The sequence below is a fragment of the Varanus komodoensis genome, unplaced genomic scaffold (genome assembly GCF_004798865.1).
Source record: "Varanus komodoensis strain SLA01 unplaced genomic scaffold, ASM479886v1 scaffold78, whole genome shotgun sequence".
Lineage (NCBI taxonomy): Eukaryota > Metazoa > Chordata > Lepidosauria > Squamata > Varanidae > Varanus > Varanus komodoensis.
The window spans coordinates 1,338,330-1,358,737 of NW_025336455.1; the positions used below are offsets into that span (position 1 = coordinate 1,338,330).

The 20,408-nt window shown below is 59.3% G+C and overlaps 1 protein-coding gene across 1 annotated transcript in view; it reads left to right on the plus strand.

The window, feature by feature from the left end:
* The window catches only part of LOC123035272 (zinc finger CCCH domain-containing protein 3-like), a 111,104-nt gene extending 93,718 nt beyond the window's left edge, over positions 1-17,386 (plus strand). Inside the window, exon 9 of the mRNA XM_044453262.1 lies at positions 16,803-17,386. Within this exon, the coding sequence (XP_044309197.1) occupies positions 16,803-16,834 (32 nt within the window). The 3' untranslated portion in view covers positions 16,835-17,386. The remainder of the gene's footprint in view (positions 1-16,802) is intronic.
* The last annotated feature ends 3,022 nt before the right edge of the window (positions 17,387-20,408 follow it).

Genomic DNA, 20,408 nt, shown 5'->3' on the forward strand with positions numbered 1-20,408 from the left:
ATGGCAGTCGCTAGTCCATCCCCGCCAAGGGCACAGCCAGAGGGTGAATCCGTCAGTTGGTGGCAGGGGCTTCGGGGGGCAGCAGGAAAGGGGGCTGCAGGACGCGAGACGGGGATGCAGAGCCTGGGAAACCTGGAGGGCGATGCGAAGGGCTTGCCCTGCAAGTGGATGGGCAGCTGGTGCAGAGTTGAGGGGGCGCCCCGTGGGACCTGGAGGACCGGGAGAGGAGCTGTTTGTCAGCAGGGGGAGAATCGGGACGGCCGCACGAGATCGCGGAAGCATCCAGGACCTGCCCGTCCCCGCCCCAGGAGCCACCGGGCTGAGCTCCCTTCGCTTCCCTCTGGTCTCTTCCTTTGCCTGCCAGTGGCAGCGGCTGCAGTATCGATTTCTTCCTGCTGCCAAGCCCCCGCATGCTGCTGCTCGGGGAGCGCCTCACAAGGTGGTTTCTGTTATTTCATAGATTTATATCCTGCCTCTTGTAGACAAGTGTGCCAGCTGTGGGAAGTCCCCTAGAGGGCAGGTCTAGTCCTGACAGGCCTCAGGTGTTCCCTTCCCGCCACGTTTTCCCTGACGCACAGTGCCGAGTGCTGATTCATTACGGAGAGGCAGGGAGAGGGCTCTGCTCTGCGTTTGCTCTCGCTCTCCTCCCCGCACACCCGCACACGCCCCACTGCCCGGCTCCCTCGACATCCCAATTTCACACCACGGCTCAGTCCCCTTGCTGAGTGTCTCATCTGGCATATGCTGGCAAATCCTTGTTCCATCAAGCATGCAGAACAAGTTAATTAAAAAGCATCACAAACTACTTTCATAATTGAGTTAACAAACCTCTAATATAATTGCTTTCCTAAGACAGGGCCTATCAAGGCGCAGAAAGCACGTGCCCCTTCCTAGAGCAGCAAGTATCCCTCCCACAGGCTGGAAGTCCCGCTGCCAGAAAGCAACAGTTCTGCAATCTGAAGGGAACCCGCAGTCTGGGGGTGGTGTGTGGCTATCCTCAGTTTGCATGCTGCTTGAATCCTTGTGTTTGCAAGCTCATTTGGTAAGGAGCAGGTTGAGGTCAGGAGACGAGATTGTGGTGTATGGAGAAAGACGGGCAAGGAGCCATGAAAATAACCCCCCAGAACAAGCGTGTGTGACTTGCAAACGCTGTTCAGGTTACGTCCAGGAACTTGACGTCTTGAAAAGTGTCTTGGAAGGGAAGCGAAAGCTGCGATTCTGAAGAATCCAAATCCTCTACTGGGAAGCCTCACATGTCCTTTTTTTGGCAAAGCGTTGAAAAATTGCCTCTTGAGTCCCCCCAGACCCGCAGTGGGTTATTTGCATGCATTTTTGTAAAGAGCTGTATCCCTCGCCTTTGTGCCAGTTCTGCTATCAGTACGTGTGCATCAAATATGACAAACCGTTCATTTAAAATGAAAACAAAATGCAAACTCAGTCAAAGCTGGAAGGATCGACCCAGCCGGAAGCGTGCAGACGCACCCCCAAGCAGGGATCTGCAGTGTCCCCAAGGCTCTCCTAAAACGCCGGCACTGGCCGCACGCTGGACAGCCGGCGGAGCATCGCCCAGGCAGGCCCGTCTCTCTCACCTCGGGCAGCGGAAGGACATGGAGCAGAGCTTCTGGCGGTTTGGTGCGTCTTCGCACTTGGGGGCCAGGCTGCTGGCGATTGTTCACCTCTTGGCACAGCGGCCGAGGGGTGAGAGCCTCCCCCGTGTAGCCGCTCCCGAGCGAGCTCTTGTTCAGAATCCAGCCCGCAGCTCCCTGTCCCCCAGGAAGGTCTTCGCGGATGTTCTTGCTGATCTCTCCATTTGTGTGCCTCTAATTGTGGCTGCAGTTTTTCCAATCTGAACTCCCCTTATTGATTTGCGGACAACTTTCAGATCTGCCGACCTGCTCTTTGGCGGGCTTGTGATCTTCACTTCCTGTGGATTAATCGTGGCTCAGTCCTTGAAAGCTCTTTCCTTTTTTAATGCAGTTTTTATGCGCATATGTGCAGAGAAGGGGCATTAGCCCTTCGCTTGAGACACCTGGAAATCTATCTTTTCCTGTGGCTGTATCTGGCAGGCTACCTCCCACGCACCCAGCCCTGCCTGCTCCTTACTGGGCCTCCCAGTTGCTGGAACTAAGTGGGATCAGAGCTTGCCTCTCCCCGGAGTTCACAAAGAGCGGCCCCTTTCCTGCCCCCTGTCAGCAGGTTTGATGGAAGTGCCAGACTCATCCAAGAGGTGCAAAGTTGACTTGAGAAGTGCCTCTTGACTTGAGCACCCAAGCACTAAATTTAGGACTCCAGGAGCCTCGCAAGCACTGGAACATCCTGCGGAGAAGCGTGTGCTGAGAATTGCATTATGGGAGAAGGATGCATCTGGCAGGAGGCTGTGCAGCAGCCCCAGCTTGACCCCGTGGCCATGTCTGCATCTTCCACTGTAGCTGGAGGGCTTGGTTGCAGGACCAGCACCAGAGATCAGCTGCTGAGCATGGGCACGGGAACACAGAGAGGGGAGGGATGGAAGCCGGTGTTGCTCAGTGGGGAATTTTCTCCAGAGCTACAGTTACATAGAAACGTAGGAAGAGAGAGCGTCGGAACGGCCTGCCAGGCCATCTAGTCTGACTCCTGGCTCCAGCCAGCTCCGCTCATGACATGCCCGCCATGTGCATGTCCAGCCTATCCTTGAACACCCACACCGATGGGGCCTCAACGACCTCCCGTGGAAGCCCATTCCACACCCTCGGGGTCCTAACCATCAGGAAGTGCTTCCTGGCATCTAAATGGAACCTTGGCTCTCTGAGCTTTGCTCCGTTGGAACACGTCCTGCCTTCCTCTGCAGGGGAGAACAGGTCTCTACCCACCTCCGTGTGACACCCCCTCACATACCTGCATGTCGCCAACAGATCCCCCCGAGTCTCCTCCAGGCTGAAGAGACCCAGTTCCCTCAGTCTCGCCTCATATGGCATCCCCTGCAAACCAGCCACCAACCTTGTCGCCCTAAGTCAGCTGCACTGGCTCCAACCTGGCTAGGTCCTTCCTGTAACGAGGGGCCCGGAACTCAACACAGCACTCGAGCTGTGAGCGCACCAGTCGTATAGCGTGGCAGGAATACCTCTCTCAATCTAGAAGCCACACTTCTGGCCATGCAACCAGTTATTAATGATTGTTGCGGCATCGCTTCTTTGTGTGCCGGGGAACACTGTTGCTTCTGTTTAGCAGATGGGAAACTCAAGGGACTGGTCCTGGGTGGTCGTCACAAGGCATGGTCTCTCGACGCCTGTGGCAACACAGCAGAGAGCGGGCACCGGGAGCTGTGATCCAGCCAGTGGAGCCCAGCGAAGGATCAGGGCTGGTTCTGGAAAGCCTGTTCTGTCCCTGCAGCTCCTGGTTCCCAAGGCTACTTTCCAGGGTCTGGGATGTAGGCAGCAGGAGTCCAGGCAGAGGCTCCAGGACCTGGACAGCAGAACTCAAGGCATGGCAGAATCCAGGCACAGTTTCAAGTCTTACAGTGAAATCAGAGGCAGGGTCAGAGTCAGTGAACAGGCTGCAGCCAGGAGACAGGAGCTTGTATCAGGGCAAGACAAGGATGCAGTCCTGAACCAGCCAGGGATCAGAACAAACAGAAGGGCAAATACCTTGAGGCAGGATAACAAAACAGGGTTCAGGAGCAGCAAAGGTATGGCAGGCAAGGTGAGGTAGAAAGGCAGTGAGGTGGGGTGAAGCAGGGCAGGGCAGGGCAGGGCACAGCACAACAATGTAGTAAGGCAAGCCATGACGAGCAGGATACATGGCAAGCATCAGGCAAGAGGCAGGAGCTGACCCATAGCTGGTAGGAAAACCTGCTTTGCTAAGGCAACAGGGCAAGGCAGGACAGGGACGGTGCAGGAGCTGGGGCACACCACAGTTGGCAAGGCAGTACGGGAAGGCAGGACATAGCAAGGGTCAGGCAGGGTGCACAAGCTGAACCACAGCTAGCAGGAAGGCCTGTGCTGCTGAGGTGAGACAGTGAGGCAGGATACATACAGCAGGGCAGGATCTGGGTCAGGCAAGATGCAGGCACTACAGCAAACAGGGAGACCTGCATTGCTATGCCAAGTTCTGGAGAGAAGAGCTCACTCTTGTACAGCTCTTCCCCCAGGGCCCCCAGCTGGCATGCATCAGGAGGCTGAGCTTTCCAGTGGGGCCTGGGGCCAATTTGCAAACACTGAAGTGGGTGTTCTGGTTCTGGCCACCAGATGGTGACCCAGAGCAGCCCAGATCCTGACATGTCTGGCCGAGTGCAGGGAACCCTGTAGGGCAAGGCTAGAGCAGGAGGGCTGGGCAAGTTCATGCAGCAGTGAGGAAAATAAGCCCGGGCAGCCTGTGCGTGAGAGCGAGAGCCTTGCCTTTTAGCCTTAAGCAAGCACTGTGGGTTTCATGATACCAACCTGCGCTGCCCTGAAAGGGAAGAATAAGGGTGACAGGGAAGAAGCTCCTCCACAGGATGGAGGATGGAGGAGAAAGGAGCAGGCTGGGGGCCAGGAGCCCTTGCAGTCTCCCTGTATTTCCATTCCGGGCGCCTTGCCCTCCCCACGTGTTGCGCAGAAACTCAGAGCAGCGGGGACAAGGGAGCCTGGATGAGGCACTGCAGGAGCCGGGCTGGCCCTCCTTGGCAGCTCTCCTGGGCCGGCCACCCCTTCCTGCTCCTGGCTGTAACAGATAACCCCCGCGTGCTTCATGTTCGGCTGCACTCTGTCAGCTAGCAGGGCGCCCATCTGCCAGGTTTTATGGTCAGTGAGTCGCGAAACAGAACCATTGTGTTTGTGAACGAGTTGACAAGTGGAATTGAGGGGCCGTGAAGCATGCTGCCCGCATCATGGGAGATTTGCACGCTCGCACACACCCCGCCCGAACAGCCAACCAAATATTTGTCAGATTCCATCATTCTGCCTGCTGGATTACCCTCTGCCGTCTGCGCCGCCGCCACCGGGACAATGGGACATCCGGAGGCTCCGGCCGGGATGCATTCCGGGCTTCCTCTCTGCCTTTGGACCGAGCCACGGCTCAATCCAGGGTCGCCTGACCTTTGCTCCATCAGCGGGGTTTGCCCCGAGGGAACTGTCCATGTTCTGGCGCATGCAGTCCGCTAGCCAAAGGGTCCCCCTAGGTCCACGGAGAGGCTAGGAAAGGAGGCCGAGTCCATCAGGCCCAAGAGGTTCTGGGCCAGCATCCAGGAACCGAAGGACCAACTGGATCGCTGCAAGAAGGGTCGTCCGGCCCCTTGCCAGCATTCCGGCTCCTCTTCCTGAGCGCTCCTGGAGCCGGCTGGGGAACACGGCAGTTTGAGAGGGAGGGAAGAGGGGTGGTAGCCGAAGCCCTTGGCCAGGGGCCAGCACGGCTGCAGCCCCGGAGGTGTTCTTTGGCCCGGTCCGTCACGGGGGCTCCCCAGAAGAGACGGTGGCCAAGAAGAGCCAAACTGCGGAAGGACCCAGCTAGGCCAAGCAGTGGCTGTCTTCAGAGGCCAGATGTTCCTGAAGAAAGGGCTACGTCCCCCACCGTGCGCATGGTGTCCCTTGGGTTCCCTCTCTGTCTCTCTTTCAGTGAGTGCTGAGAATGAACATGCATGTCCAGCATGAAGATGCATTTACTGCCATTGCTACCTTGGCTCCGGGTGCCGGTTGGGCATGCGCGCTCCCCCGGCCCAGAAATCGCGGTGCTCGTGAGGATGCTGCTGAGGGTGTGCACCGCCCCCAGGTGAAGCCCCCTGCACTGAACTTGAAGATGGAATGAGCTTGGCCTCTCAGAGTTTTCCTTCAGTGCAGGAAGGCAACTCTGCTGGACTTGGCCATACGGCGCCTTTTTAAACCAGCCAAAGAAAAGGGGGGGGGGCGGGGGGAGGACACCCTTCCTGTTGGGCGCTAAGTGAAAGAGCAGGAGTGGGCCAGGGTTTGAGTGCTGCGCTGGCACTCACAGCTCCAGGTTCTGGTCCTCACCTGGTCATGAAGCTCTCTGGGTAACTTTGGGCCAGTCCTAGGCTCTCAGCCCAAGCTTCCTTGCAGGGTTGCTCTGAAGACAAAACGAAGAGGAGGACTATATCACCTACCTCGTCTTCCTTGCAGGAAAAAGGCAGGCTATGAGCATGGGAAATAAAATTTAGGACTCCTGGCCTGCTGTTTTAAAGACCTTACCCAGCTGGCCAGAGCGGCTCGCCCCACTGGGGGCAGGGGCAGGGGAGTTCCTCATGGAGCACTCCCAGAAAGTCAGCTTTCCAGAGCAGGGGGGAGAGGGAGTGGGGGTCACAGGCCTGTCTCTTCCCTAGCAGCCAACTGGTGCCAAGCATGTCCGCCGAGCGCTCAGAGTGTTTCACAGGCAGGATCATTCCAGCCCTGTAAGACAGCTCAGAGACCGAGTCCCACAGCGCAGACACGGGGAGGGCGAGGATGCCTTGCTGAAGCCCACCTCCCACGTTCGTGGCAGAGGTGCCACTGGGATCGGGGCCTGGTCTCTTAGCCATGCGCTCAGCTTCTCGGGCTATAGGCCAGGCAGGCAGGTTGGGAGGTACCTGCTGTGAGAGGGCAGGCAGGTGAGCTTCCATCTCCTGGAAGGGTGGCCTGTGGCTTCTAGGGCCTGAAGCGATGGGACCGACCTGGAATGCCCGGGGCGACTCTGAGCGGATGCCTCAGGCCGAGCCACAGGGAGAAGTGAGGAAGCGTTCCTGGTGGCTGGACCCTGAAAGCCTAAAGGGCAGGAGCCGCAGAGGCAGCAGCCCCCGGGCCGGGCCGGGCCGGGCCGGGCCCAGCTCGCTTAGCATGTTGATCAGACGTAATGCAAGAATGCGAAGCAATGAACTGCTCCTTAGAATGAGCGCATTGCTATCAACGAATGCAGTAAATGAGATGAGGACGTTGCCCATTCCAGGGTCCGTTGTAAAAACGGGCTCCCTCGGCATTACGCAATATTTTTACAAGCGGCACAACTGGCGGGCCTTTTCTCTGTCAGCAGTGAGGGCACTTTAAGAAAGCACTTGGTTTTTTCTTTGGCTCCAGGAGGGGTGATGGAGAATTAGTTTCTGAATTCTGAAATTCTTCATTGAGCAATGGATATGAACAGTTGTTGATTAATAAAATGCCAGTGAAAGCAACTCAGGCTCCGAAAGCGGAGGGCTCTCCTTATATTGCCAAGCAAATATGAAGGGCAGGCCGGGGCCTGACTCCGCTTTCTGCTGTGGGGTTTGCATCTGAGCCACGTTTCTGTCCATTTTCCCGTGCCCCTGCGCTGTTGTCGTGTCACTCTGAAATCGGCTTTGTTTGGCGTCCTCTTTGGACTCGAAGGAAGCTGCGCTCAGATGTGTCCAAGGAGATCCGTTTACTGAACATTACAGGCCAGCCGTTCGGGCGAGCGTCGTAGCCCCGCGCCAGCTTTTGGGTCGCGATAGCACTTTCTCTCGGAAGTGGCAGGATCCGTTTGTCTACCTGCCTCCAAAGCGTGGGGGAAATGTGTGCTGGTTTTCATCTAAAGGAAGAGCGTGCGTTGGAAGCACTCATTCTCTCGCGAGCGTGACAAGCTCAGCAGAAGCAGCTCAAGTTTCCGCCACGCCGGTGTGCTCGCCTTCCCAGCCGCGCACTCTTCTTGCTTGGAGCTGTTCAATCATCATAATGAAAAAGGGGCTTCTTAGTGGAGCTTTCACTAACTAGGAATTATATACCTGGTTCCCAGATGATAGATGGCACCCGCTCCCGAAATACAGGGGGTGGTGGAAACAAGTGAGGATCTGCTCCGCGTGCCACCAAGATTGATCACACAATTTGAACGATCTCGTGCCCGGCACTTTTGGAAAGGGGGTGCGGGGTTCAGCCTCTGCTTGCTGCTGCTTCAGCCGGACCGCTGCCTTTGACTGGGGTCAGGCAAAAGGGGACCGACTGGCCAGAGAGCAAATTCTTTTCGCCTGCGGAGCTCAAAGCACACTATTTATTGGGCCGCCTGGAAATGAATCCCCCGCCTGCGAAACTGTTTGACAAATGATAGCAGCCCTCGGAACCTGTTTACTCATCCGGCTCCCTGCGCCTGCTTTCTGGGATCACTTTCATTTGCTGTCCTTGTCTCTAATAGATTGTGTTGCATTTCAAAATGATTACTCATTCAGATTACTACTCTTTTGCATATCCTCTATTGATTCTGAAATCATTAATACTTGCTGGGCTCCCTCACTGGAGTTGGGGTATTTTCGTAGCACGCATCCAGGTATGTGAAGGGAAAGAATTGAGTCTCACTGGGTTCAAGTCCCGTGTAATGCAAAACCCGGAAGACTGTGCCTTTGAGCTCACATACGTAAAGCAGGGCTGGGGCAAGGCACTGTTTGGGCCTCATTTCCCCACTTTTAACACATCGAATGATGCTGACACGGCTGTGGTGAGCCCACATATGCAACCTAGAGAGATTCCTGCACGGATTCAAGGGGCTTCATGCCTGTTGCAGAAACCATTCCGGGTACCGTAGCAGACTTTTTCCTTAGTCATTCAATGCATCGTACTGTCGGCAAATGCAGGATTTTAGTATCCCCTTTGAAGAACCCTTTCCTCTTCCCTTTTCCAGTGATGCCGCAAAACCGGGGCCCTTTACCAGGATGCAGAGAAATTTGAAACTGGCTCCACAAGCTTCTGCACAGGCGAAGGCAGCGCTTTTTCCCTGCCTTCTCTAAGAGTCTGGAATGCCGGCCACGTTCGCCTCTGTGGAAACACGTGGCCACTGGATATGCCACTAAGCCTTTGGGAGCCTGTCCTGCATTTGTGTTTGGTTTTTCTTTCGTGTTTGATCGTTAGCGTTTACCTTCAGTTCTGCTAGTTAGGTCTTCTACTGGCGCTTCGCTGGCTGGCTCATGCTAGGCAGGCGTATTTGCGCTCCCGTAACCTTTTCGTAGGCGATGCGAAGCGGCAGATAGCTGTCGTAAACGGACAGGTGGGCTTTTGACTTGTTCTTCTCAAGCAGCAGCGTGTGGGGGGGGGGGGCGGTTTCACAGCATCGGGGACAGTTGCAAAAGCGGTTTGCAGGGCAGAACAACAAATGGAAATTCAACTCTGCCACGACAGCGTCCTTGCAATTAGCCAGGGCGGCTCGTTAGATGCCAGCCATGTCTCTCCGAGCTGCACTCTGTGCCGAGACCCATCAGTGAGGACTTCCAGTACCGTGAACGCGCTTCGGGCTTTGCTCTTGGCACGCTTCTGCTGCAGCATGGCTCAGCCTTTCCGTCTCTGCGCACTGCCCTTTTTCCGTCGGGAAATGTAGCACCCCAGCGAGGGGGCTCCGGCACTTTCTCTTCACCACAAGTGTGAGGGGGGGAGGCTGCAGCGCCTCGGACAGGCTCACCGGCTGCTGCGCTTCTGGAGCGGAGTGGAGCAGTGCAGCTTCCTGCCACCCCAGCTGTGGGCTGCTTCTCTGCCCGCCAGGAGCAGCAGCACCAGGCTGGCCCGGCCCAGCGTCCCTCCACACACAGGGGCCTCGCAGTGTGCCCATGAGTCTGGAGGCGGTGGCTTGCCTGGAGGGCAGGCATGTTTAGCCGCGGGCCTGCAGGCCAAAGCCGGAGGGCCGTGCCCCTTCCCCAGCAGCAGCCATCATGGAGTGGTTCCCCAGTGTTCACCCGGCCCCTCTTCTGGAAGGTTGAAAGGGTTCTCCTTCAGCTCAGGCACTTGTATAAGACATCCTGGCTTTCTGTTCCCCTCTTTACCTCATTTTATTTTTTTTAAATTTATTATCAGGTTTATATTCTGCATGCCAATAGTCCAACAGGACTCTCTAGGCAGAGAGGTCTCCAGGTCTTACAACCTGGCCCGCCAAGGAATGAGGTCCTCGAGAACTTCCATGTGCCCAAATTTGGCCTTTCAGATTTTTATTTATAAGATTTCCACTCCATTTTTTTCTTACAAAGAACTCAGGGCAGCTTATCTCATTCTCCTCCTCCTTTCAGTCTTCTCCTCGCAGTAACAACCCTGTGAAGTAAGTTGGGCTGAAGGTCTGTGACTGGCCCAGAGTCACCCAGCTGGCGCCATGGCTGAGCAGAGATTTGAACCCCGGTCTCCTGAGTCCTGTCCCCACACTCTTAACTGCGGTGCCACACTGGTGCTCAGATGAATGGTTCTAGGAAAGTCTGTGGGACAAAAGATGTGTCACACTATTAACTCCCATCCTGCCCAGCCAACATCTGGAAGGCAACCCAGCTGGGGACGAATGTGCCCGCTCTTTTTAGGATTTCGTGTGAAAGTGCGGTGTTGGCATTGTCTTCCCTGTCCCCCTCTCTGGATTCTTCCCAGGCACCTCGAACGTTTGGTGGAGGCTTGCTGCGTCCCGGCCCTTGGGGCGCTGGTGGGAAAGGAGTCGGGACTCAGAGTGGGCAGAAGCAGCGCTGAAAAAGCCTCCCAGCAGAAGCTTCAGTTGTACGGGCCCACGCCTGCATTCGGGGGAGTTGAAAAGGGCGGGCTGGTTATCCTCATGGGCCCAGGACCTAGATGGATGGCCGTGTGTGCATCTCCACCACGCCTTCCACCTTTCTTCTTCCCGGACAGAACCGGGAGGGCTGCAGGCAGCACCCCTTGCCTGGGAGCGCTGCCCAGAAGCCTCCTCCGCTCCAGGCGCAACTCTCCGGGCCCCTCGTGGAGCACGTCCCCCGCCTTGTTGCCTCCACGCAGCGCATTTCAAGAGGCTTCCCTCTGCTTTCTGCATGCAGTTCATAATTAAGATCAGCCTGAACAAAATGAGAGTTTTTAGCTGTTTAATGTCCCATCAGAGCCTCTTGGGGAAAGTGACGGACAATTTTACAACATGCCCGTAAGAATTTCATCGTGGCTCGTAAATAAATAAATAAACAAACAAACAACCGTGGCACGTGCCCGGGATTTATGGCGAGTGCTGCCCTTCAGCGGAAGCGGGAATTCTCCAAGGTGATTAAAGAGCCCCGCGCGATCGGCCCGCGCAAGGAGCCGGCGCGGACGGACGGCGAGTGAGCCAGCCTGGCACCCCTCCCCGGCCCCCCAACTTGTCTTATTTTATTCCGTGCATAAACTAAAAGCTGCCAATATTATAGCTCAGAAAATATCGCCAGGCTTGTCTTGCAGCCGTAAATCTTTCCTTTTATTTATTTAAGGTCCCTTCCCCTGTGCCCCCCCCCCCCCCCCGCGAGGAGCACTGGGCCGCACGCATGTTGCATATTTATTCTTGTGCTTCTGGTGTGTGATCAGGGCCATGGGCTTCGACGGCCCTCTGGATGGGCCCCCTCCTCCGGCGGCTCTGCCCCTTCGCGCCGCTGCTCTTCCTCCCCTTCCTCGGTTGCCCAGCCTTGCTTGGCAGGCCCGGAGCGGAGGGCAGAGGAGGGCTCGCCTTGCAGGCCCATGGAGGGGTGCGGCCCCTGGGCGCGCCTGTCCGCGGCGCCCCCTCCGCAGGGGCCTGGCCATGCCCACCTGCCCTTCGCCTGGGCGCAAAGGGGAGATTTCCGAGCCGGAGCTTCCTGAATCGCTTGGCCCGGCGGCCACCTGCCTGCCTCCCGCCCAGCCTGCCCGCTTCCCTGGTGGGTGGAAGGGGGCTCAAACGACCACCGGAGGCCCTACTTCCCAAAAGCGGTTGCTCCGCAAACCAAGGGGGAAGGACCGGGCTTGGCCCCAGGGCACTTCGGCAAGGCCTCCTCTGGGGGGGGGGGGGGGCGCCACCCACCCTTTCCTTGCTTATTCTTGGCATTTGTACGCTTTCCCCTGCTCAGACAGAGTCTCTGGGTGGCTTACAACACTTGAAATTACACAACCATCAAAACACTCAAGCTGATAAAAACAATCATCTGTCCTGAAACAACAATACATAGGTCATTGCGGTAAAGCCAGTTAATCCACCGAGGGGACAACGATAAAACAACGCACTGTTGCAGACATTACACTTAGTGGTTAAAATTTGGGTGTTAGAATTTATTGTCAAAATGCCTAGAAAGCAGAAATGTTTTCACCTGTGCCAGAAAGAGAGCAACATCAGGTGAATTTCCCCGGGGAGCTCATTCCACAGGTGGGGGCAGCTGCTTGCAAGATGGCCCGCTTTCCATTTTCCCTCAGGACCGCCTGCCCCTTGAGTCGGACCCGCTGCCTTTGGGCGTCCTTCGCAAGTCCGCTCCCTTGCCTCGCCGCCGGCCAGCATTGTCGGAGAGCTGGGATGCACCGCAGCCGGCGGGTGTCCCCAATCTGCCACACACCCTCCACGGCCCCCGAGAGGCCTCGCTGAGGTGCCCCGAGGCAGGCGCACAGGGTTCGGGGTCTTCCCAGCAGGGACCCCACCTAGCCTGCGTTTCTTGGCGCCCTCCTCCTGCTCCCGGGGCGGTGGAGCGCGGCCCTTGCCCATGGGCGGATGGATGGGGGCAGTGGACGAGAGCGAGGCAGGGGGACATTGGGGTCCCCTCCCTTTTGGGGGGATTTGGAGAGGTGGCTGGAAAGGCCAGAGCGGTAGGGGCTGCTTTAGGCACCCGCTGGCTGTCATTGCACATCTGGTGCAGCGATTCAGCGCTTGGGAGACCCGGGTTCAGGTCTGCACTCGGCACGCAGCTCACGGGGGAGTGCTGAGCCGGACCCTTCCCTCCCAGCCCTGCCCAGGCGGTTGGGACGACGAAATGGAGGGAGCAGGAATGTGGGAGCGGCGTGTGGCTCCTGGCAAGAGGGGAAGCGCACGGTATTGGTGTGCAAGTCAGCCGGTGCAGCCCTCCCCGGTCCCAGAGGCTGTCGCCTCTCCCAGAGACAGACAGGGCTCCGGTGTCCGAGGAGACCTCGCAGCCGGAGCCAGACAACTGGAACGCTGCCGTCCGAGTAGCCCTCACAGTTGCGGAGCGATGCTTGAAACCGTTGTGTCGAGACTGGCGGGAAGAGCAGGAAGTGGAGGAATTGCTGATGGGGAGGCGGTCGGTTTGCTCAGTTCTTTTTCCTTCTCCAGTAGAAGCCGAAGCACAATCGATTACACTGAGTCTGTTCTTGGGGGGCAGGAGAATCCGCAACGTCATCCCCTCTGCTTCAGCGCCTAGCTCTTCCCGGCCAGTGGTTCCAGCGGAGGGGTTTGGGCCGAGCTGCGCTCCGCCTCCACTGCTTGGCCTTGTTTCCTCCTTTTCGCTGCAGATTCGGGGTGCGCGACCTGCGGCCCTCCACTGCCGCCCGCAAAGCATTTTCCCCACAGCCCAGCTGGAGAGCGGGACTGCAGGGAAGGGGGGATCCCATCAGCAGAGCCAGGAGGATAGTCTCCCTGGAGTGGGGGCGGGGGGACTGGCAGGCCTCCCCACCCGCACCCCGACATTCTCGCTTCTGGGGTCACTTGCTTGGGGCAGCGGGTCTGGGGTGAGATTCTGACCGGTAGGGCTCGTCGTAGCGCCGCATGCTGGGGGAGCCGGGGTAATGCACACGCAAGGGCGCGCATGCGGGTGCACGTGGCCGTGGCCGTGAGGCGAGCGCCCTCTCCTGAACGGAGGCGCCCGCAGGGGCCGGCGCTGCCGGGGGCCTTCCCGAGGGGCAGAGCCAGCAGGCTGCGGGGGCCACGGCCTTCTCTGCGCCTCCGGTGGTGCCCGGCGTTGGGTGGCACCCGGAGGTCCGTTTCCCAGCTGCTGTCCCTTTAAATCGTATTAGCTGGCGTCACCGGTGACTAATTGCCAAGCCGTGGTGACTGCTGGGCCTCCCTCTGATGTATGGGTGTTATATTAAGGGTGGAAAGGTGCTAAATGAGCCCTCTTTATTTTACATAAATTAGCTTAAAAGTCATGCATCAATGCCAGTGCCGCTTACACTTCCGCCTGAAGTTTGTTTAGCCAAGTTTCCAAAGGCAGGGGCGGGCACGATGCTCGGGTGGGACCCGCGTCTCCGTGGGGCTCCCCCGGCCGGAGGGGCACTGAGCATCTCCAGAGTGGTGGGGAGGCCTGCCAACTCGAAGCACCGGCCTTCCCGCCAGTGGGTCAGGCTCCACGGACGCCACCTCCCACTGGGGCCATGGACGTGTGGGATGAGTTTAGTGACCCCCCTCCCCCACTGGGGTCGTCCCTTGCTCTTTTCCCAGGCTTAGAAACCTGAAGCCTGGTGCTTCGGCGGGCGGCGTAACCCAAGCCCCACCTGCCTCTCCCGGCTTTGGAGGCATCCACTCCCGATCGGGTGAAGTTCAGCTCCCGCGGCTCTGTTGACACCAGCTGTGCCATTGCCCTGCTTCTGAGATCGCAACGCCCCCCATCCCTGTCACGCCCCTGGCTCTCCCACCCTCTGGCCTCTCTGCTCAAGGCCTGCTGCTTCTCCGCCTCCAGGCACTTCCGGGGTGCTGGGCTCTCCCGGTGTCCCTCCTGGGTGCCTCTGCAGCTGGGAGTGCAGGGGGGTGTTGGACTTGGGCCCACGGGGGGTCACACGTGGAGGGGAGGGGCTGCACACAGCGCTTGCACACGGGCCGGACCACCCGCCCAGCCTCTCCCACGTGTGCCGCATCGACGTTCGGCAAAATCCTCTTGAACGTGGCGAGAGCGGCTGGTGACGGCAGCTGGCCGACTCTCTTCCCCCTGCTGCAGAGGCGGAAGCGTTCGCGCGATCGCAACAGAAACGAGTGCCTTTTCCCGAGGGTCATGGCCCTGCTAGTCTGTCGCCGCAGAAGCCACGGAGGGTCTCCTTTCACCTCAAAGACCACCCAGTTTTTTCTGCAGCAGCCTCCTTGGGCCACATTCCGCTTTGCCAGATGCATCAGTAAGCGCAGGGCGCTGGGAGGCTTGCACGGCACTTGAGGGCAGGGGAGTGGGGGCCCGGTCCCTTTCCCAGCACGTTTCCATAATTTTGCACTTTCAAGCGTATATCCAGACTGGGACTCACACACGGCTCTGAATTCAGCAGTAGAATTCCCTGATAAATAAATGTGTACAGAAACACACATTTTTTGGTGTGCACTCGAAATAATGTTCATAACAAGATTGCACAAGGCAAAGGACATGTGCCTTAGGCAAAATTGTGTACAAGTATGCGTGCATGAGAGAAACATGTACAAAGATGCACACAGTTTTAGCGAAAAGTTTATTATAGAAATCCTCGACGCTCAGGTGGGAGAGAAATGGGGAAAGGAAAGCGAGTGCAGCGGACGGCTTCACCACCCGCCGAGACCCTCGGTGCAAAGCAGGTGGACGCAAGGGGCCGAGTGCCCATTTCCACTTGCGCAATGTCGTGGGGGTGCGCTTGCAGCCCGGCGGTCTTGGTCTCGGGTTTCTTCTGCCACCCCGCAGGAATGCGAGACTCTGGAGGACAGAGACCTTGCCCAGCCCTCCCTCCCCCGCCCCCCTCCTGCCACGCAACCTGCGTGGGGCGGCCTGGGATGTCCCGCTGCGGAAGCAGCCCCAGCTGGCACTTGGAAATCAGGCGGGCCCACCTGGTTCTGCAGGCAGAAGCATTTGCTGAGGGTCTGGAGTGCTTAGTGGGGCGGAGGCAGGCCAGAGCAGGGAGGCGCGTGGGCTGCCTGTGCAGGGTGGGCCGTGTGGGGCGGAAGTGGGGAGGAGACCCAGGAGAGCTTGGCTGGGCCCCTCGAGGCCGGAGCAGGCCCTGCGCTTCTAGCCCTCCATCTTGAGCCCAGCCAGGGAGCGCCATCTCCGGCTGAGGGGCCAGCACCAGGATGAGGCCGCTTGGCTCGAGGATGGGCAGGAGGCGGCAGCTCAGGCCGTGCGGGGGGATGCGCTGCCCTCCTTCCTGTAGTCAGGTGGCCTCACGTGGCCACACTTGCACACGATTCTGTCCGGGGGCGGGGGGGGCGTTCCCCGTTCCGCTTGCCCAGCACATGCTGCCTCTGAGCCAGGCCGCCTGCCCCGCTGGGCACGGGCAGCCCGGGGCGGCTCCATCTCTCTGGCTCCGGCATTCCCCACATGGTTTTCCAGTCGTGCGTTGCAGCCACATGGTCCAGATGCTTTTCCGTGTTTAGAGAACGGTTTCGGTCAGGGAGGATGAGCCACGTGGCCACCTGTCTCCTGCCGTGCCAGCCCGAGTTGTTCCCATTGTACAGAAAAAACTCGTTTTGTGGCATCTTTGTACAGCTCACAGCACCACTCTATGGTAAACATTGGAATTACAGCAAAAATCCCCCCCCCCCCCCGAAAAAACACCCAGGGAAGAATGGGTTCTTGCGGATGCCCGCATGGCACCGGCCCGCACGACACCGGCGGACGTGCTGAACACAAAGCGCCTCATTCTGTACAATTCAGAGTTGGCGTCAGCCTCATTTGGGGAGGGAAACGTGTGTGGCTTCCACACAAGAGACCAGCCTTGCGCAGTCTGGCATCCTTTGGCGCCTCGGCCCCGATCCAGCGATGCGCAGAGTTGCAGCCAAACAGGGCTTGTGTGTGCGGGGGGGGAGCAGGTTGGGAGAGGCTGCTTCATTTGTTGTCCTTGGGAATCTGACCATTTGGAAAAGAGGAAAGCTTTTAAAACGTCCATTCACTGAAAAGATGATTCCAGGTTTGCTTTTCTTGGGGCGGTGGGGGGGACTTTCGATCACTTTGCTTTCCAGCCCTTCCCCCTGGAGCACCATTTGAAAATGAGAGATTTTCCCAGCGACCTTGATGCCGCTGCCTTTTTGTCCTCCCGAGAGCTGGGGGTGAAGTTGGTATTTTCCCCTCCACTCCCCCTCATCTGTTCCCATGTTATCCACACAGCAGCCCTGTGAGGTGGGTGCCGGGGAATTGCCAGCCCCATGGCCAGGAGTCCAAACGGCCCTCCCGCAGAGGCTCTGAGCACCGCCGGCCACCCAGCCGCCTGGGGCCGAGGAAGGAGCGGCGCGATGGCCAAACGTACTGCAAGCTGACCGTGTCCTCTCTCTCCCCTCGCCAGGGAAGCCACTGCAGATCAAGCCGCGGCTGTGACGGGGCCTCCCCGGAGCGGCCCCCGCCGCCTGCGCGCTCCAGTCGGCCCTCTCAGGGATCCGAGGCTGCTCGGCAACTACCTCAGGAAGGCACTACGACGGCGAAGGCCTCCCTCACCTCTTCCCTCTGCGCAAGGAGCGGGCGACCAGCAACCGACCGACCGACGAGGCCGGCTGCCTGCTTTCCTGGCGAGCAGCCTCCCCTCCGTGCCTCCTTGCGCTCCTCCTTCGGCTCAGCGGTGGGCCTCTGCCGGGGTGTGGGCAGAATCTCTGCCAGTCCGGCCAGCCGTGGCCCGCCGGCCTCGGGGGGACGCGCGGTGGCCGGCGGCTTGGCATCGCGGGCCGGAGGTCGACAGGCCCCGGGGCTCCGCCTGGCGAGGCTCTTGGCTACCGCGCCCCCGTCCCCAGCTGTGGGCCGGCCACTTGCGGCATCGCACGGAATCCCGGGGCGCCTCTCGGATCCTGAGAGACGCCTCCCTTGGGGGCCCTGCATCCGGCTCTCTGTGGCGCAGGAGCAGGGTGATTGTGGACGGGCCCCAGTCACAGGGCTGCGGGGGGGGGGGGGTTTTTGGAGCGGCCTCTCCGGCTGATGCCCTTCAGGGCGGGGGGGGGGGGTTTCCCCGACTGTCTGGAGGGGTTACATTTTTAGGAAAGCTGGAGGCACTGGGAGGTGGGGAAGGTTTGCTTTTCATTCTGGGAAAAAACCCTTTGTTAACCCCCCCCCCCTTTACAAGATGTCTTTGATAGTTAATGCCAGATTTGGGGCTCAGAATGATTTGTAAAATAGACCTGACGGGGTGGTTTTATTATGCAGATACAAACGAAATGTCTATATTTGTAGCACTGACGCATTGTAAAGATGGGACGTATATTATTCAAGTCTACCTTGCGAGAGTGTCTTGTTTCTCCGGATCCTTAGCTAGTCGAGGGGCTTTGGGTCTAGGCACAGGGGGTCACTCGCTGCCCCCTTGCGACCCCCACCGAATCCCACGGCTTACCCAATGCGGGTGAACACGCTGGCGACGATCTTAACCTTGGGGAGGGCGTTGCTGGAAGCTTCCTCCCACCCTCCTCGCAGCCCGGTTTTTTACGCGCGGCCTGACTGGACGGAAGGCCCCTCGGGACAGTGCAGGACGCCGCGCCTCGCTCTTTGCGGCATTGGCACTGGGTGGAGCAGGAGGCCGTAGCCAGCCAGCCTTCCGGGCCACTCCGGGCTCCCCCCCACTCCCCTCGCGCCCCCTCTCCCGCAGCGCTTAACATCCTTCCCTGAGGAAGGCGAGTTTCTTGATGCTCTCGCGTGGGGGCTGAGCCCACGTGCACGGACGGGCTCTTGGGAAGGCGCATCTTTTCCCGTGGGGAGCAGAGGCGCCCGGCCTGCGCAGTTCGTGCTCGCCCTCGCCCTCGCCCTGGTGGCTTCCTGCCGTGTGGACCAGCACGAGCAGGGCCTTCGCCCGGGCTGCTGAGGAGGGTGTCCTGCATGGGATGCAGGGAGCACAGCTGGCGAAACAGCTGGAATTTTTTGATCCCTGAAATCGGAAGAGCCCGTGTGTGGTGGAAAACAGGTTGATGCTTCGTCTGAAAAAGAGGTCGGGACTTGGGATCTTTGGGCTGGGGATACTTCCTGAAGCACGAGTGGGAGCGGGTGCGCTGCTCTGTGGAGCCTCCTGGCGAGGAGGGGCTGCCCTGGGGGGCCTGCTGCCGAGGGGGGGAGTGCCTCAAGGGAGAGGGTGCGGCGGGCGTGAGGGCTGCCTCGGCACTCTCCTCCCTGGGGCAGTGTGAGCGGCACCGTCCTTCGGCCCCTTTGCTGGCCGTGCCGTTCCCGGGGAAGGGCTGCGCAAGCACCGCCTCGGCCAGCTGTCCGGTGGGGCACGTGGTGTTCTGGTGCGACCCACAGCAGGAAAGCCATGTGGCTCTGGGTGGCACACGTGGGCACCGAGTGGAACAGCCCCGTGGAGAGCAGGCTCCGGGCGGCTGGGCCTGGTTGCAGGGGCACCCTGACTGGGCTGCTTGTCCTCCCCGCTTCCCCTTTAGGCCGGGAGAAGCCACTCTGTGTCCTTAAAAAGCCGGCCCTGAAGCCGGGCCCGGCATCCTTCCTCCCCGGCCACTGCTCAGGACACCAGGCTGCAGCCGGCATGCTTACGGTAAGCAACAAAACTTCCCCCATCCCCAGCTGGCGAGTCAGCCCAGCTCATCCCCTCAGCGCCACGAGCTAATAAAAGATTGATTGGGGAGAGAGCAGCAATCTGCCGCACTCGGCACTTCCTTCCCCAACTTCTCTCCCTTCCAGGGGGTGGGGGAGCAGCAAGGGGGCCGTTAGCAGACACCCACTTGATTGGGCTGCTTTTATCTCCCCCTCTCCGTTTCTTCATCTCTGTGATTTAACACCCTGCCTGCCGACGCTCCCGGGAGTGCTGGCCAGGCAGCTCTGCGAGGGAGGGCGAGCGCGAACTTTCCGCGCTCCAGAACTTCTCTTCCCCAGAACGTCGTCGGAGGCATGAGCAAGGCCAGCGGCTCCGGGGGGCTGCCTGGCGCTGCTTTGCTCCCCGCCGTCTTGGGGTGGGGGCTTCAGCAGCCAGACTGGGAAGCCCCTCCGTGGGATGACGCTGGCCGGCAGGGCAGGGGGAATCGGGCACAGTGGGCTCAGCGAGCCCGGGGCTCTGCTTCCGAGAGACCACAAGCAGGGCAGGAAGGCAGAGCCCTCCTGGGGGCTCTTCCTGGCATTCCCCAACCTGGCGCCCCCCAGACATGCTGACTGTACGTGGCGGTGGGAGCGGTGCTGCAGCACCAAGCTGGGACAGCTGCCTCACCCTTGGCCGTCCCAGCACCTGGCGTTCAGGTGTGATGTGCCTGAAGAGGGCACCTGCGAGGTGCCGCCCAGCTGATTGACCTGCCCTTCCTGAGTTTGCCCGGTCCCTTTAAAGAGCTCTGGGCTGGAGCCATCGCTGCATCGTGTGTGGGGCTGGTGTGTCGGGTGAAGGGGGCGTCTTGCCCCTCCTCTGGATCTCCTGCCCGCCAGTTCGGGGGGACCCTGCGCAGGTATATTACATGAGAAGAGCAGGAAGTTTCGTCGTCTTTGCAGTCCTGAAGGAAGACCCAGGCTGCATCACGCGTCACCTCCTCTGTCGCGGATCCACGGCGCTCAAACTGTACCCGGAGAAGGGCAAGGGAGTCTCTTCCCCTGATCTTGCACAGTAGCAGATTATTGCCTTCGCTTGGTCCAAAGCCTTCGGTCCAGTCCCTGGCAGAAGGGAGGAAGGGAGGGCTCCGTGCCAGCCCTGGTTAAGGAGCTCGGGCTGTGGGCGCCTTTGGGTGAAGCCAAGTGTGTGGCCGAATCACCCTGGCACAGACACGCCTCGCCTCTTACTTAATCACAGCCGCAAAGATCAAGGAGAGCCCTGTGCTTTGAGACTCCCAGGTTTAAAACAGCAGCCCAGGAAGCCTCTGGGGACCGGTCCTTTTGGATGTGTTTTCCCCGAAGGACTTGGAAGAATCCGCTTCCGCTTGCAGCAGCCAAGGCAGTTACCTGCCGGACATGGAACGCCCCCGGATGGGCTGCTTACTCCGGGAGCGTGCTG